Genomic DNA, 17,820 nt, shown 5'->3' on the forward strand with positions numbered 1-17,820 from the left:
AAAGGCTGTTGAGGTCTTCACTGGCTGCTGCGTGTGCAAGGAGGCTGTGGGTGACTCAGTGGCTGTCGAGAAGTGGTTCTGTCCTTCCCTGTCCAGTCCTCCCTTCCCAGGGGGGCAAGGGAGATGGGTTTTGCTGGGGCTGGGCCACTTCACTTCTGACTCTGTCCTTCACACCAGCCCCTGGCCAGGTTGCTGGGCCCTCCTGACCCAGGCAGTGTCTCTGAGCTGGGACTGTGGTTGGACAGAGCCAGCCAGCTGCTCCGTCCAGCCCCGGGACCGCCACAAGAGGACTGTGGAAACCATCATCATGTGGCTGAATCTGAAATTTCGTACTTTCAGTAAAAATGAGCGTCTTTGAAGCCGTAAGCAGTGCAAATTAACAGAGATCATATTTGATGCAGAATTTCCCAGGTCCTGCTGGGAAAATCATAACCCAGTCTACTGAATTACCCCCAAGATGCACTTCCTCTGAGTGTAATAATGAGTGATCACGTAGCCATGGAAACAGCTATTTTAGGAGAGAGAAAAACCAGAAAACGTGGATCTTCAGAATAGCTTCATAAAGTCAGGCTTTGCTTGATGTAACTCTGAATGCCTCGGCTCTGGGTAGGTTCGTGGGCTTTGTTCAGCTACGTAAGCTTGCTCAGGAGCACATCCATTTGAATAATTGGTTTTGAATACTTGCAGAGAGAATATTCCAGAAAAAAAGAAAAGAGCAGGGAAGAAGATCAGGTTACTCTTCGGCTACAGTCCCAGGTCTGTCCCTGTCACTTGTCAGGAGTCTCCATAACCATGTTCACTGTGGCCTCAACTCCAGCCGGAGGGCTGGCAAGTCCTGGAATACTAGGCTTCCAGGACAATCTGGAAATCATTAACACCAATGAAATTTCAGCTTCAAAAATATTTTTTGCTGGTTATTTTAAAATAAAAGAAACTGTAATTTTAAATACATATTTTGCAGTATACACTAAATTCATTAATTTCATAACAACTACCTGGGTACACATACATATTCCTCTTGGCACTTATTTTGGCCTTTATTTCTACCCATTATTTCAAGACTTTCTGTATCTGAAAAAATTGGAACTGCTTATAGGCAGTACAATTAGTCTTTTTGTCATTGTACTTATGAATAGCAAAGGTAGCAGCCGAAGCAGAGCAGGTGAACGGGGTATCTCAGAGGTAAGTCCTGCATCGAGTATTCATCTCTTCTGCCCTCATTTGAAAACTCCAACATGCAGAAGAAATTCTTGACACCACTTACCACAAATGTTTTTGTGTAAAAAGTGGTTTTAAATACCTCAGATTGAGCCAGGTGAAGTGGTGCACACCTGTAATTCCAGCAACTCGAGAGACTGAGGCAGGAGGATCCCAAGTTCAAGGCCAGCCTCAGTGACTTAGCAAGGCCCTAGGCAGCTTAGCAAGACTCTGTCTCGAAATAAAAATAAAAAATGGCTGGGAGTGTAGTTCAGTGGTAGAGTCCCCTGGGATGAATCTTCAGTACCAAAAATAAAATACAATATCCCAGAACAAACACTGCCTTGATTGAAGAGTGTAATCCACCCCGTTTGTTGCCTAGTTCAATCCTCAGCCTCTTCCTTGCACATCTTACCAAGCTTCTGACGGTGTTTACCATTTGTTGTATGTTGCTAGATTCATGCAAAAAGCTGTGAACATCATGTTTTATATAGTAAAATAAAACAAACAAAAGAAAGCATCCTTTCAGTGCCTTTCAGCCTCCGGGTGCTGCTGGGGCCCCTCTGCAGGGTGTGGTGGCCACACTGTGCATTTCAAAATGCACAGCAAGTGCCAACACAGAGTGGTATTTTATTGGAACAAATATGTCCAAGTGGATCGGAGTGAATATAGGGTATCTCGGATGCTCTGTTTACACTTTTTCTCATTGCACGTAAACAAGAAGACCTCTTTAGCCAATTTTAATAGGAACAAAATTGAAATCCAGTGATCAGAGGTGAGAGCGGAGCCTTTGCCAGGTTGGACACCGCTTCATTCCTGCTGGGCAGGGGGCTGTGTGGAAGTATTCTGGCACGTGTGGATGGCTGGTTGCAAGCGGTAGCAGAAAAATAATTTTATTTTTGTTTTCCTTGTAGCCACAAAGAATGTTTTCAGTTAAATTATGCTGAAATGTGAAAAAGAGAATCATTATAAATTTTCTTCCAAGTTGAGTTTTTAACCATCGTGAACAACTCTTCGCAGTCCTATAGCATGAATGTGAAATCCCATCAGTACTCTATTTACGGCACTGGAGTGGGCTGCGATTTCCCCTGGGAAGAGGGCAGCTGGCCTACCTGGGGAGCTCCAGCCCTTCTGGTGTTAGAGGAGCAGGCTGTGCACCTCTGTCCCTTCTAGGTCTTGCTCCTAGGGGGGGAAACTGCTGTCCTTCAGTGCCTGCGTCCTACAGAGAACCAGCAGGGCCGGGCGTGGCCTGGGGGTAGAGCATGTGCTTAGCATGCAGAGCCCTGGATTCCGTCCTCAGCAGGCACATTTAAAAAAAAAAAATACAGTGAAATGATAACGGCAGAATCTAGATAAAAGGTATTCAAGTGTTTTCTTTGAAATTATTTCAAGTTGTTTAGTGTTTGAAATGCTTATGGTAAAATGTAGGAGGAAGAAAGAAAACATGTAAGTGTATGTGATCCGAAGTCTCTAGAAAAATGTCACATAGTAGCACAGCTAATAAATTGGAGGTCCCCCCAAATTACAGACCGATAAGGTATTTGAATATGTGAGGAGTTTCTTCAGTTATTTTCAAATGTTTGCAGAATCCTTTGAAACACTTCCAAGGAGCCCAGGGAACTCAGATGGAAAGCCACTAACTATGACTGCTCATCAAATATACAGTTTCAGAATAATTTAAGAGGCGTGTCCTGTGTTTCTTAGCTTCACGTGCACCTAGAGGAGCACTCGTATTTGTTGAAACTTACCATGGAGAGGCTATTCCATGCACGGGATCTGAGTTAACATACTAGTCCTCACACTGACCCCAAGGAATTTTTGATCCTGTCAGGCAGAGGAGAACTCAAAGTCACAGGACTCCACGGCACCACACTACCACTTGATGTGGCCAGGATCTCACATTTGAAACCTGAAGATTTTGAGAGACTCTTTTGGAGTAAAATCTCATAGGCATTCCGTGACCTTCCAATGCTGGCCAGGTGGTGCCAGGCACTAGTGTCAAAGACGACGAGCACGGCCCCCCAGGTGGATTGACCAGGTGGATTGTCAGAGGGCTGCCGCTTGCCCAGATTCTGAAGTGACTCTTGTTGACTTTCCATGTCAGGCTACTGCATGGTGATGGAGTTGTAGGAGCTCTTATCAGAACTCTCATGACTCAATCATAAAAAGATCAATGCCTCACCTTTTAAATGGCAGAGGACGCATCTTAGTAGACCCTCCCCAGTGAGGTGTATAAATACATTAAGCGCGTGAGAAGATGCTCCGTGTCCTTGGGCATTAGGGACCCAGAACCCCACTTCATACCTCCTCCACGGCTCTAACCCAAACAGCTGAAAGCAGCATGGGTGGCTGTGGAGCACCTCCTGCTGCTGGGGGAACGCTGGTGGCCAACAGCATGGCTGTTCCAGAAAGGGACCCCCCGCCCCACCCCTGGTGGACACCCAGGACCTACCAGCTCACACCCACATGGAAACCCACAGACAAGTGCTCCAGCAAGGAAGAGTGGGGACAGCCACGTATGTGCCTGGGGCTGGCCAACAGGTGACAAAGCAGCTAGCCACCAGCGGCACCATGTCACCCCTTGAAGGAGCCAGCCACACACCTAGGGAAGGACACTGCTGTCCTTCAGTGCGTGCATCCTACTGATGGATGAAACAGCTGTGCTAAGTCAAGGAAGCCAGACTGAAAGGCCACATGTTGTTTGAGTCCTTGTATATGAAACGTCCAGGCTGGGGTGCCGTCGGGGCAGAGCACTTGCCTGGCACACTTGAGGCCCTGGCTCTGCCCAGTACTACCAAAGGAAAAAATAATCATTGCTGTGAAATGCCCAGAGTGGGACAGAGTAGGGACAGAGCAGATAGGGGTCCCACAGGGCTGAGGGGTGGGAGCGGATGAGTGGTCACTCCAGTGGGCCCAGGTTTCTTTTTGGAGTGATGGAAAGGCTGCCGCCGTGGAGATGGCTAGTGATCCTGGGCACACAGAAAAGTCCCTGAATCGTGTGCTTTCTTGGACACATCGGTAGTATTAATCTAGAGACGTCTGATCATCTAAGTCCGCCTGGTTCCAGGGTCTTTCTGGCCAACACCAAGGCCCAGCAGTAGTGAACAGAGTGCTCTGAAGGAGTAGGGACTTTCCTGATCCCTTCCACGATGGTGACTTGTCAGGGTGCCACGGTGCTGCTCAGAGCTAGAGCCCAAACCGCCAGCACCCATGCACACTTTCCTCTAAGAGGGGGAGGGGAGAAAGAAAAGTAAAAATGCAGATGCGAGATGTGATCCTATAGTGAACATATGTATGTCTTAAAATCTCAGACTCGAGCAGGTGATTGACAGGTTGTTTCCACAGGCTCGGGACTCGCTCCCCACGCAGGGCCTGACGCAGGGAAGGCTCACCAACATGAGATGGTGGGGCCTGTAGCAGCACTTCCTTCCTCTCACAGCCAAACAACGTGAACATGTGGGTCTGACCAGGGACTGTGAGCTCCCCACTCTGGCTAGGCCAGTGCGCCTTAATGACTGCTCAGGTGAATCCATGTCCTGTGCTAGAACAGCCTCTGGCCCCACAGCAGCTGTGCTGTGAATTTGTCAACAACTGGATTTTCATATTACAACTGCGCTTCTTAGCCTTTCTCTGCACCATCATTCATCACTCTCCTATAAACAAAATCAATGTTTCTGTGAAGCTAGCCAGATCTGGTACATTATCTGTTATCTGTTCACCATGGCATGCTTCACAATAGCCAAAAATGGGGGAAAACAGTATTCATCAACTGATGAAAATACAGCACAGCTGTAAAAGGGAATATTATTCAGGCATAAAAAAGAAAAGTTCTCAGGGCTGGACATGTGGCTCAGTGGTAGAAGGCATGCTTGGCACATAAGACTCTGGGTACCACCCCTAGGACCAAAAAACAAAACAAAACAAAGTGAAAAGAATGAGGTTCTGATATACCCTACTATGTGGCTTCCTTTAGAGCAGAAGTGTTGACTGCCTTGGAAAAATGGGAAGTAGATCATGTAAGTACTTCTCTCTTCCCAGGAGAAAGTGAGAATGTGTTCACAAGACCAAGAAATGCAATGAAAGCTTTGAAACAGTGTAGGGTATAAGGAAGCTACTCTTTAACAATTTCCTATCAAAGAAAGCATTTGAAAAGGAAGAAAGAAAGTCCTTCCTTCAGCTAATATGTGCATCAGTGATTAGAATTCAATACCTTTGTTTCTGCAGATCCAACAGGATCTCTGATACCGACAGAAAGCTACATTTGAGGTCGAAGCTCTCCTGTATTATTATGTTCACCTAAGGAAATCTAAGCACAGAATTTCCATTTGCTACTCACAAGAGGAAGTTGGGTGCAGGGGTGCCCTTGTTTCTCATTCTACTTGATATGAGTAAAATCCTTGAGCTGGGCATCACCTCTGTGAGGAGGGAATGGAAGGATCCCTCCTGGCTCCCTGAGGCAGGCGGTAATTTGCTAAGGAACAGAGGCTCTGCTAAGCTACATGTGGTGGCTAAATATATCTTCTTCTAAGAGAGACAGGATTTGACAGCGTTTTGCCAAAAAAGGCAACTCTGTGTTACCCTCAATTGAACATGTTTGATGACATCTCAGATTTCCTAACGTGAGAAACTCAGCATAAGGTAAACATTGATTCAAAGGTCAGTTTCTCTTTCTGGTTCTTCCTCTAAAACCTGGTATGGGTGAAGGATCCTCAGCGAACCAGCTCCCAGACCTCTCAGATACCAACCCACAGACGCTCAAGTTCTTATATAAAATGGAATGGTATCTGCCAGTAACCGGCACACAACCTGCCGTAGACTTCAAACCATCACTAGATGACTTCTGACACCTAAGACCGTGCTATAAGCAGGGGTCATACTCTACTGTCCAGGGAATAATGGCAGGGAGAGAGTGTCTGTGTGCTGAGGACAGAGGCAATGTCCTTTTTAATGGGATTTTCAACTTGCAGTTGTTGGCGGGTTGGATATGGGGTGCAGACCCTATTTGGTCTCTGGGGCGCCCCTCTTGGGAGCTCCCTGGTGTGGAAGTCCTCAGAACACAGCTCTCTACCCCGTCCTGACCACATGCATCTCCTTCTTCCTTGAAAGTGTCCAAAGGGGATGGAGGGGCTACAGGGCAATGAAGCTGGGCAGAGGCAAGGTCCTGGTGGCAGCTGGGAGACCAGGAGACGCAGGAGGCCTGCATGAGCGAGGGGCTGCCTTCTTTCAGTTCACACACGACGTTGCGGAATTCGCAGTTTCGTGTCCACCTGGTTGGAATTCAGTTAGCTTTCAGTTCTCTTTAACCCCAAGCTTACTCTCAAATACACTTCTCCTCCAATGTGCTCTGATTTCCTACTAGTGTCGCTTTCTAGGTGGTTCCTGCAAAGAGATATCTGCCAGAGGCCTCCCTCGTCCAAAATATTGAGACTGCTCGGCCGGCACCTCGTCCCTCAGTTGAGGAGACCCTTCTGCTCCTGGAGTTCTAGGACAGAGGCACAGCTCTGGGGGTCCCAAAAATTCAGGCCTGACCACTCACCCCAGAAATCACATGGAAAAAGCAGTGGTGGAGAGCAGGAAAGGACCTTTGATCAGCGCGGCCATGTTGAAGGCAAGTGGGGTCCAGCACCACAGCGCTGCCTGCAGGCCCTGACAGGAGCTCAGCAGTAACAAGCAAAAGCTGGCCCAGAGGGGTCCGTGTCCCAGGTAGTGTGGTCACGCCATGGTCCTGTCGGTCATCACCTCAGGTCTGGTTCTGCATGGAGACTCTGCAGAGGTCCTTACTAGACCTGAGGGAGCAGCCAGGTGCCCATGAGCTGGGCAGCCTCCGTTCCTCTCCTGGGGTAGTGCCTCCACTTGGGGGGTTCCATCATCTGTCTGTGGGGCTGTGCTGTTCCTGGAACCCAAAATGGCTGCAGGTTTAGGGCAGTGACAGGACACGTCCAGGCACCGCTGCAAGGGTCTACAGCCAAAGGTCACAAAGGCTGGCAGTTGGATGTCTCTGCATATCTTGCAGATACCTCGGTTACTCTTAGCCTGGTGTTCTGGGTCTTAAGGCAGGACGAGAAAGGTAGGTAAACTTAGAGCACATCAACCTGTATGACACTCCTCAAGCCCTGAACCGGCCGAGCAGGAACCCAACTAGAGGTTTAAAGTAATAAAGGGGGCTGGGATTGTGGCTCAGCGGTAGAGCACTCGCCTGGCATGGGCATGACTCGGGTTCGAATCTCAGCACCACATTAAAAAGAAAATAAAGGCATTGTGTTTTAAAAAAATAAAAATAAAGTAATAAAGGAAGCCGGGCATGGTGGTGCACATCTGCAATCCCAGCTCCAGAGGCTGAGGCAGGAAGATCACAATTCAGAGCCAGCCTCAGCAATTTAGCAAGGCCCTAAGCAACTCTACAAGACCTGTCTCTAAATGTAATACAAAAAAAGGGCAGGGGGTGTGGTCAGTGGTTAAGCACCCCTGGGTTCAATCCCCAGTGCCAAAAAAAAAAAAAAAAGTAATAAAGGAGACAATTACAAAATACAATCAGAGATGCCAGGCTTTGTCCTGCTTTTAATCACCCATTGGGCATCTGCATGCCCACACAGAAAGTCAGTGCTTTTAGCAAAAGCATCTTCTAACTCACTGTTGCACTTTCATTAGAAGAAACTCAGGGAGAGATCACGACCTCTGTGAGTGGACTAATGGAAATGTGCCCTCTTTGCCTGGCTTTTGCCTAAATGTTTGATTTACCTCTACTAACCCAGAACTTGGTAGATATTATAGAATGCAGGCATGAACTGGAAGATTCTTGCCCACCTCTGCTGGCTAACAGAAGAAAACATCTCCATTGTAATAGTTCAGATACCTCCTACCTAATGACTTAGTTCAACATCATTTTAGAGTTGACACTTTTGGGGGGAGTGGGGGTACTGGGATTGAACCCAGGGTACTTAACCACTGAGCCACATCCCCAGCCCTTTTTTATTTGGAGACAGAGTCTCCCTGAGTCGCCCAGTGTCTTGCTAAATTGCAATCCCCCTGCCTCGGCCTCCTGCAGTTAGCACTTTGCCCTTGACTCTCTGTAGACCACAGTGTTCATGTTTCAGAGGAAGCTGGCAACTGTAATGGTGTATTATGATAGTACAGAAATGATAGGAAATATTCTGCCTTGTTACAGGATCTTTTACATTCAAATTAGAGGTGTTAAAATGGATCACCTCAGGGCTGGGGCTGGGGCTCAGTGATAGAGCACTTGCCCAGCACATGCAAGGTGCTGGGTTCAATCCTCAGCACCACCTAAAAATAAATAAATAAAATGAAGGTATTGTGTCCAATTACAACTAAAAAAAATTTTTTAAAGGATAATTTCTAGTAGGACTCCCTAAGATAGATTATATTTGATTTCTAATACTGTTTTTCTTCCTAACTTAAAGATACTAGCTTAAATTAACAAAAATATCTTTGTTTGGGCTCAAAAACTAAATTTCAGGCCTTCCTTAACTGGAAGAAATGGGCAAGACCCCTTTCTGTGAACACTAATGGTCAAGGAGCCTAGTATGTAATGTGGGTTGGACAGGAACTGAAAAGGTTTTAAATGGTTCTCGGCATACCTGGCTGTTGGAACGGGCACTCCTCTCCCTTGACCGTGGCCATTTTAAATCACTTGCCCTTCTGAAGCTTAATTTAACCAAGACACAACACTAAGTAGAAGTTGGGCCTCAGGGTTGGGCAGGTGCAGCACTGATCAAGGACGTCGCAAGTCATGTACACATTCCCAGAGGGCAGTGATGTGGGTGGACACTGCTCCCTCCACTGTCAATAAACCCCACACTGGCCCTGGGAAGAGGCCCAGCTCCCAGGGGTCTGTGTCCATTAGGTGTAGTCAAAGCTCTCAGGGCACAAGATGAGGTTTTTAGCAGACAGCAGAATGGGCTGGACCCTGCAGGCTGAGTTTTTAATTTATGGGTTGTAGGCTCAGGTATAAAAGAAAATTACATGAGAAGGATCAGCTTCCACATTCCTGCAAAGCAGCACCACAGGGGGCCAGTGCTGCCCTGTCCAGCCTCAAGGAATGGTCGTGAGGCCAGTGCGCTGCCCTGTCCAGCCTTGGGTACGTGGTCATGAGGTCAGTCTGCTGCCCTATCCCAGCCTTGGGCACGTGGTTGTGAGGTTATTGTGCTGCCCTGTCCAGCCTCGGGTTGTGATCACGAGGTCAGTGTGCTGCCCTGTCCAGCCTCGGGCATGTGGTCATGAGGCCAGTGTGCGTCAGAACCGTTGGTGGGATGAACCAGGTATTGCCCACAGACGGCCAGGCAACTGTCAGCTATTGCAGGGAAACAGCTTCCCTAAAGGGAAAACGGGACATAATAAGATGGCCAGCAAGGAACAGAAAGGAAAATGTGTGGCCTGCTTCACAGACCAAGTAACACGTGGGTCTCCAGTTTCCTACCGCATTTCCTTAGTTAGTGCTCATGATTCCCATTTCCACACTCCATGTGGAGTCTGACATGAACACAGTGTGCGCAGGTGGCTTTCAGTCACTCTGAGGAACCTCCGCGAGCGGTCTTGTATCTTTTTTGTAACCACTGAGCAACACTGCCAGCCCGTTTTATTTTTTATTCTTTGACCAGTCTCACTGAGTTGCTGAGGCTGGCCTGTAACTTGCAGTCCTCCTGCCTTGGCCTCCCACATTGGGATGGGATTATAGGCTTGTACCACCATGCCCAGTCAGATTTTTCTTTATTCCAAGGAAGACAGAATAAAGCCTGCCCACCATGAAGGCCCAGGGTCAGGGGGTCACTGCTTTTACTCAGTGCCAAAAGAAATTATGAACTGTCTTAGAGGAGCAGGGCATTTAGATTCCATCCCAAACTTACCAAGTCAGTAAGTTGTTAGGGAAGAGAAGTAGATCCCTCTGTTAGTATAGTGGTAGATGCCAAACTAGGCCTTCATGGCTCCTGGAGCAGGTTTCTCCATCCAGAACTGAGTCACCAGGCCACTGTCATGCCTCGGCTCTGTTCCCTGCTGATGCTTCCTTGCTTTTATTGGTTAAACTTGACATCATGCTAACATAAACTGAGTGTAGTGACCATGAGATTGTATAAGCTTTGAGGAGTCTTAGGTTTTTGAATTACAGCTGTGTTCCTGTATAAAAAGGTGACAGATAGGCAGACAGATGGTAGACGGATGAATGATGGATGCAGCTCAGGGGTACAGTGCTTCTGTAGCATGCCTGAGGCTCTGGGTTTGATCCCTAGCACTGGAAAAGAACAGTGATATGGGGGAAATTTAGATGCATGTGTACATGTGTGTGACATATGGGATATATCAACACATGCATGTATCATATGACGCACATACACGTAGTCACATAGTCCTTGAAATGGTCACCAAGTGGCTGTGTACACAGAACTGTTTCCTTTACCTGCATTCACGCATTCAGCAGGAGCTCATGGAGCATCTGCTATGTTGCAGAAGGACAGGGACAAGTGGTGAGCCAGTATGCCCCATGCTGGAGGAAGGAAGGGCTGTGCAGAGCGAGGACACCTACAGAGCCGCATGGGTGCAGTCATGGTGGGGAGGACTCGGTGGCTGAGAGAATCTGAAACACACAGAGTCTCACGTGTACTGGCCTCATGCTATACCACTGAGCTTCAGCCCAAGCCCAGGCTCCTGAAATATTTTAACACATGGGACAAAATTAAATTTTGTATTTTCTCCTTTTTTTAAATGTCTTTAGATTTAGCAAATGATTCATTCTTTCCTAATGAAATCGGATCTCATATCCTACCTGCGTATCTGAAGATTAAACACCTATATGGGTTCAAAAAGAGGGAAATAAAAGTTCCAAATTATACCATATATTTCCTAACATGTTATAATGAAAATAATTAACTGGTTTGACTCACAGCTTTCTGGAAACGTTGGCAGTCTAACAGAACATTACTTCTCTTCACTGAGAAATATCTGCTTGGCTAGGGGTGCCGGGAGCCACAGCCACGGCTATCCAGTGGTTTGAACTACACTTTCATCCCCCATATTAGATCCTGCAGGTTCTTAGGAGCAATCTTAACTGTCATAGGCCTGAAGTCTCTTTTGACAGTAATCACCAAATAATCTTCCCTTTGCTCATTACACACACACACACACACACACACACACACACACACACACACACGAGTATAAGACAGGCTTAAGGCTGTCACCTCCAGCGGGGGGCAGAGAATGGGAAACACGTGGAGATGCGTTAGACACTGATGTGGATGAGGCCTCATCAGGGGGTTCCTAAGACTCTAACCTGAAGAACCCATGGAGGGGGTGCCATGGCTAAGTAGAGATGAGGAGGGCAAGGACTGAGTTGAGTCACCCTGAGGAGCTGCGAAGGGTCTTGTGTCACAGATTATCCTGGGCCAAGGAGATGGAGAGCTCAGAGGGAAAACCTGCTCCAGATCCTGCTAGCAAGGTGGGACCCCTGGGGACAGGGACTAGAGGCAGGGCTTGGCTACTTCCCCAGAAGGGTGGGGACAGCAGGGGCCAAGGTGACTGAGCCTTCTCCTCCAGGTCTGTCAGCCCCGTCTCTGACTGGCTTCTGAACTCTGCCCCTTTCTTTGTACATTGTCCAGCCAGGGTGGGGCCTGGGCATTCCATGAGCAGCTTCAGGTGGTGGCACCTTCTTTTAGCAGCTACACTGCAGCGAACATTGACCCTGCAGTCCCTACAGTCCACACAACCCTCCTTCTTTTCAACACGACAGCTGCTGAGTCGCCTCCTTCTTTTAGGCCAAGTGAGCATCCTCTGTTTTTCCTAACCTACCTGGAACAGATGCCCCATTGTTTTGTTCCTGGTCCTCACACATCCATGGAACCTGGTTTCTGCCAACGTAACCAGATGTGTGGTCTCGGACAAATTCCTTTGGGCTCTGTGCTTCCCTTCCCTGATCTGCAGGCTGGCAATGTTACCAGTATCCACCTCACAGGGGCTTCGAGTTAAGTCGTGGAAAGCACCTAGAACAATATCTGGCACACAGTCCTTAATAGATGGTAGTTGTCACAATCATCATCATCTCTCATGATTATATTTTAAACCATCTCACCTAATTAGAATTTGTTATTAAGAAGGTACGCATGGTGAACACCAGCAAATCCAGCTACTCGGGAGGCTGAGGTGGGAAGATTGCAAGTTTGAGGCCAGGCTGGGCAACTTAGTAAGACTCTATCTCAAAATAAAAAGATAAAAAGGGCTAGGAATGTAGCTCAGTGGTAGAGTGCCTCTGGGTTCAATCTCCAGTACCAAAAAAAAAAAAAAAAAATCCCCACAAAACATGTATGTTAAACTGTTTTTGCGGGCTGGGGATGTGGCTCAAGCGGTAGTGCGCTCGCCTGGCATGCGTGCGGCCTGTGTTCGATCCTCAGCACCACATACAAACAAAGATGTTGTGTCCGCCGAAAACTGAAAAATAAATATTAAAAAATTCTCTCTCTCCTCTCTCTCCCTCTCTCTTCAAAAAAAACCTGTTTTTGCAAACTGAAAGAAGAGCCAGGGAGCTGAAAGGAGGGGAGGGTGAGAAGAGAAGGGGCCCTCCACGCTCCATCCCCACTTCAGAGAGATTTCTTCCCTCTTACTCATTTCTATATCACATTTCTAGAAGTTTTCTCTGGAGAAAGAGTTCTGCTTTTGGGCAGGGGAATCTGTTAAGCTGCTAATTAGGGTCATGTCCCAGCCCCTATCTGTGACAGCTGGAATCTGCAAAGCCTTACTGCACACAGTGCCTGGGGTGTTCTGAGCACTTGCAGTAGTCCACATGCAATCAAAATGAGAATATTCTTTGCGTCCAAGTAGCTCATGTATAATTGTTGTGAGCCAGGCATATGCCCTGTGCTGTGGTATCCACACAGAATACAGTAGCAGCACTCAGGGGACATGAGGGAGTCCTGGGAAGGCTTCATAGAGGAGGTGGCAAAGTGGTGGAAGGAAACCCAGGACATGGGGAGGAGCAACATGTCTCATCCTCTGCCTTGGTCCAGTGACTCAACCGACTAGCAGCGTCCATGCTTCCGCCTGGTTTGACTGGCATCGGGCAGCAAAAGAAAGGAGCCAGGATGCCCCATAGGAGTGTAACCTGCATGCCCGGGCCTGGAGCAAGAGATACCATCAGAGCTGTGCTTCAAGGGGATGCACCCGGCACTGGCACCCCTTGAACTGACTGGGAAACTAGCTCAAGAAGCCCCAGAGATATGGAGACTCTAGAGGAAATGACTTGTAAACAGGATCCTCTGAGTATTCCCTGCCTAGGTCATCCGGACAGGTTGGACGTCCCTTGCCTTTCGTTCTTGCTACGTGGGAGGGGCTTTTCTAAAGGGAAAAGTCACGGTGCGCACTGCTGCCATCCAAAAGCTGCATTTACTGTTAAAGGGTAAGATACCCAGTGACAGCTGTGACGCATGCCCGTGTGCGGGGTTCCGGACCTCGCCGTCCTCTGCCTGTCAACCTGGAATGTGACTGAAGTTCCTTGGGTATTTTATAAAACATCAAAAAGACAGACTCGTGTCAGCAGAAGCCAGGTCTTCTTATTCCTCAGCCACGGGCCGACCTGGGGTGATGGTTGCTGAAGTCGGCGGCGCCTCGGTTTTGAGGTTTCCCACCCGCCGCGCTCTGCAGCGCAAACCGTGGGTCAGCGCGGACCCTGCCTTCATCCACCGTCTCAGGTTCCCCTGAGAAAGCGGAGCTGCCCGCGTCAATCAGAGAGCTCCCACCGGCAGACCTCGCCGGTCTCCTGCGGGTCTCCAGCCCCGGCCAGACCCTCTGCGGAAGCCCGGCAGGCCTGGCGCCTGGCTGCGTTGACGTGCAGGTCCGAGCGTAGCCGCTTACGTCAGAGGACGTACTCCTACGCCAGCGTCTGCGAGCGCCGCTCCGGTGAAGTTGGAAACGGGCTAACTAGCTTCTCAAGCCGCGCGGAGCCAGCGTTCGGGTCAGTAAATGGGCGACCCGCACAGCGCGGGCGTCGGCAGTCCAGCCAGCCCCGCCCGAGGCGCCGTGCGTCACGCAGACCCCTCCCCCGGCGCCCTCCGACCCGTAACCCCGCCCTTCCTCTCCGCGCCTCGCGCCACGCAGGACACGCCCCTGGCTCCCTCGGCTCGCAGACCCGGTCCCGCAGGCCCCGCCCCGGCGCCTAGTTCTGACGTCACCGTCTGCGTCGCGCGCGGTGGAAGCAGGAAGTAGGACCAAAACAAAGGAGCGGCTGCCGGGAGCGGACCTGCCTCTCCTCGCCTCGCTTCCGCGCAAGCCCGGGCCCTGGCCGCCGACCCCGAGGCGGCGTCCCGCCATGTCCAACATGGAGAAGCACCTGTTCAACCTGAAGTTCGCCGCCAAAGAACTGAGCAGGAGTGCCAAGAAGTGCGATAAGGAGGAGAAGGCCGAAAAGGCCAAGATCAAGAAGGCCATCCAGAAGGGCAACATGGAAGTGGCCCGGATCCACGCCGAGAACGCCATCCGCCAGAAGAACCAGGCCGTGAACTTCCTGAGGATGAGCGCGCGCGTGGACGCCGTGGCCGCCCGCGTGCAGACGGCCGTGACCATGGGCAAGGTGACCAAGTCGATGGCCGGCGTGGTCAAGTCCATGGACGCGACGCTGAAGACCATGAACCTGGAGAAGATCTCCGCGCTGATGGACAAGTTCGAGCACCAGTTCGAGACCCTGGACGTCCAGACGCAGCAGATGGAGGACACGATGAGCAGCACGACGACGCTGACCACTCCCCAGAACCAGGTGGACCTGCTGCTCCAGGAGATGGCAGACGAGGCGGGCCTCGACCTCAACATGGAGCTGCCGCAGGGCCAGACCGGCTCCGTGGGCACCAGCGTGGCCTCGGCCGAGCAGGACGAGCTGTCGCAGAGACTGGCCCGCCTGCGCGACCAGGTGTGACCGGCCGGAGGCTGCCGCAGGAGGCCCGCGGACAGGCCCGCGAGGCCGCCTCCGCCCTGCAGCTGCCGCTCGTGGTGACGTGTATTTTTATAGCCGCCTTTTAACAGAACTGGTTGAGTGGTGGGCGTGGATCTCGGCCCCTCGGTGACGCTACCTACCGAGGAGGGTCCCATCCGAGGCCAAGTGTGTGTGTGCGCGTGTGTCGCGTGTTTGGTGGCACACCGAGTGACAGGTGGTCCGTGAGAATTAAAGAAGGGGATGATTATTTTGATTACACAGCTATAAACACTTCGTTCAGTCGGCAGTGCTGTTTCTGTATAGCCTTTCTTTCGATTTTGATTTGTTTGGTTTTTGCCATGAAAGCAAGACTACAATTGACTATTTGTTCTCATAACTTACTCTAAAATTATCTTAGATCCTAAAATAATATTCTCTTGCTGTTTACAGTCTATAAATTTTCATGTGATAATGGAGTTTGTGTAACTGGAAAAAATGCCACAAAAGTTAATTTATTGGGAAAAATAAATTTGTTCATTTATATTTTCTATTTACAGAGAGTTTTTTAAAGGACTTAGATGTAATGTTTGACAGTTTCCTAGTTATTTCACGATGTCATCACTTTAATCAGACTTCTCCTTAAAGTATGTTAATTAGCATGATAGTCATTTTACACACCTAACATTGCCAAAGAACAGCTGATTGGTCTGGGGAAACCTTGGGACTGTATGTTTATAGGTTTCATTTTTATTTTAACAACCAAAAATGAAATAAAATTAGTTATAATTATTTTAAGTTCTAATTATTTTCATTTGTTATTTGTCTTAAAGTAACAACTTTAAAAACCTTAAAATACAAGTTGTAATGTTTGACTTAGCCATGCAAACAAGGCATGTTCCTCCCGCCAGCTGGAAGTGTGGGAAGGGGAGCCAGCTAGGGCAGGGGGTCTGAAAGGCATGCCGGGCTGCGTCGTTTCCCAAGGCTGTGTGTCTGGCTGAAGAGCAAAGCAGGCCTTCTTCACTCTGCTTGGGCTCAGAACAGGGAGAATTGCACTTATTTTGCTTGGCAATTAAGTTAAACTAAGTTAAATACTTGTAAGTTTTTAAAATTCTCCTTCATTCACTGGAAGATTTCTCCCTAAGAGAATTCCGGTATTTCTGAAAATAGGGACTTTTCCAAGCTCTTTGAAAGATTCACCACCAAGTACACATAGATAACATGTTTTCCAGTGTGAATGAATGTTTAAGGAAAAAAGAAGCGTAGGCAGATGAGGACTGACCTTCATAGTAAGTTTTTTAAAGTATATTTGACGGGGTATTGTTCAGAAGTCTGCTCTACGGGACACTTGTCAATTGCCCAGAGTCTTCTGTCACAGGCCCTTAGCAGGTCCGGTGTCCTCTCATCGCTTGGTTTCGCAAAGCCTGCCTGGTATGAGTACAGCATGTGTCTTAAACCCTCTTTGGACTGGAAAATTATAATTAGAACTCAAAAAATAGCTTAGTGTTGAATTCTTTGATATGTTGAAGACACTTTTGTAGTGCAGATATTCCCATTAAAATATTTTTTGTAAGATTAAACAATTCTTGTATATGCTTGAACTTTCTTAAAATATGTTCATTTCATACTATATGAATGTACATTTTTATGAATCAAATATTATTTTCAAAAGCACCACTACAGGCCCATGAATTATTTCCTCACTTTTGGAGTTGATGCAATGATAAGATGTAAATCACAGAGATTTTGTTAAATAAATTGTTTTAAACTGCATGTTATTGCATATGAGTATGGGTCCTATTTAAAAAGTTGCTTATGTGCTGGGATGTAGCTCAGAGTAGGGCTGTGCTTAGCATGCATTCAGTCCCCAGCACCACACACACAAAAAAAGAAAAAGAATCCAGAGGTAGATTTCGCTCAAAAAGCCTGGTGTTTGACCAGACCCCCCCCCTCACCCCCCAACCTGGTCTTCCCAGCTGAGCTCCTCACCCCATCTTCCCACCTGAGCTCCTGTGTGGTCAATATGGCATTATCTTGCACGTTCCTTGGAGCCTTGTCTATCCCTTCTTTACAGTAATTGTCTCTTCCTGGCAACAAGATCTTCTGTTGAAATGTCTCTAGACCAAAGATGAGTAGCCTATGACTGGGTCCAATTTAAACACACCAGGGAAAGCAGTTCATGCAACTACTAACATTACTTTTAGTCTTATTTTCCTGCTTTCAAATGCAGTTTCTAACCTGAGGTTTGAATTATTGAGGAAAGCCAGGTGTGGCGGCCACACCTGTAACCCCAGCAACTCTGGAGGCTGGTGCTGAATTAAGACCAGCCTGGCAACTTAGCAACACCTGTTTCAAAAATAAATAAGAAGGGCTGTGAACGTAGCTTGGTGGTAAAGCACCCCTGGATTCAATTTCCCCAAAAAAAAAAAAGAATGGGGAGAGACATAGAGTTAAACAGGTACACAAACTTAACTTTCCTTCAATTTTGACTTATTTGAATACAGCAACCCAGATGTATCTGCCAAGACCTTTCTAACTAAAGCTATTTTCCTAGTAGAGCAAGCCTCAGGCCACCCTATATGCCTTTCAACAGGACCTACCACAAGGTCTGCACACTGTCCATTTGACAATCTTGTTTACTGCCCATGGTATCAGGGTCAGCTCGTCCCACTAAGAGCTGAAGTGAGGGGTTCCGTCCATCTGCAGTACACAAGCACCAC

The 17,820-nt window shown here is 48.3% G+C and overlaps 2 protein-coding genes across 3 annotated transcripts in view; both read left to right on the forward strand.

Annotated features, from left to right (window-relative positions):
- The window catches only part of GNAL (G protein subunit alpha L), a gene marked incomplete at its 5' end in the record, with an annotated part of 122,309 nt that overhangs the window by 86,993 nt on the left and 17,496 nt on the right, over nucleotides 1-17,820 (forward strand). The gene's annotated exons all lie outside the window — the stretch shown is intronic.
- On the forward strand, nucleotides 13,663-15,905 carry CHMP1B (charged multivesicular body protein 1B). Its single transcript, XM_081263325.1, has one exon. It carries the CDS (start codon nucleotides 14,507-14,509, stop codon nucleotides 15,104-15,106), a length of 600 nt encoding a protein of 199 aa, XP_081119451.1. The 5' UTR covers nucleotides 13,663-14,506; the 3' UTR covers nucleotides 15,107-15,905.

This window comes from Spermophilus citellus (genome assembly GCF_964194105.1).
Source record: "Spermophilus citellus genome assembly, chromosome: 12".
Lineage (NCBI taxonomy): Eukaryota > Metazoa > Chordata > Mammalia > Rodentia > Sciuridae > Spermophilus > Spermophilus citellus.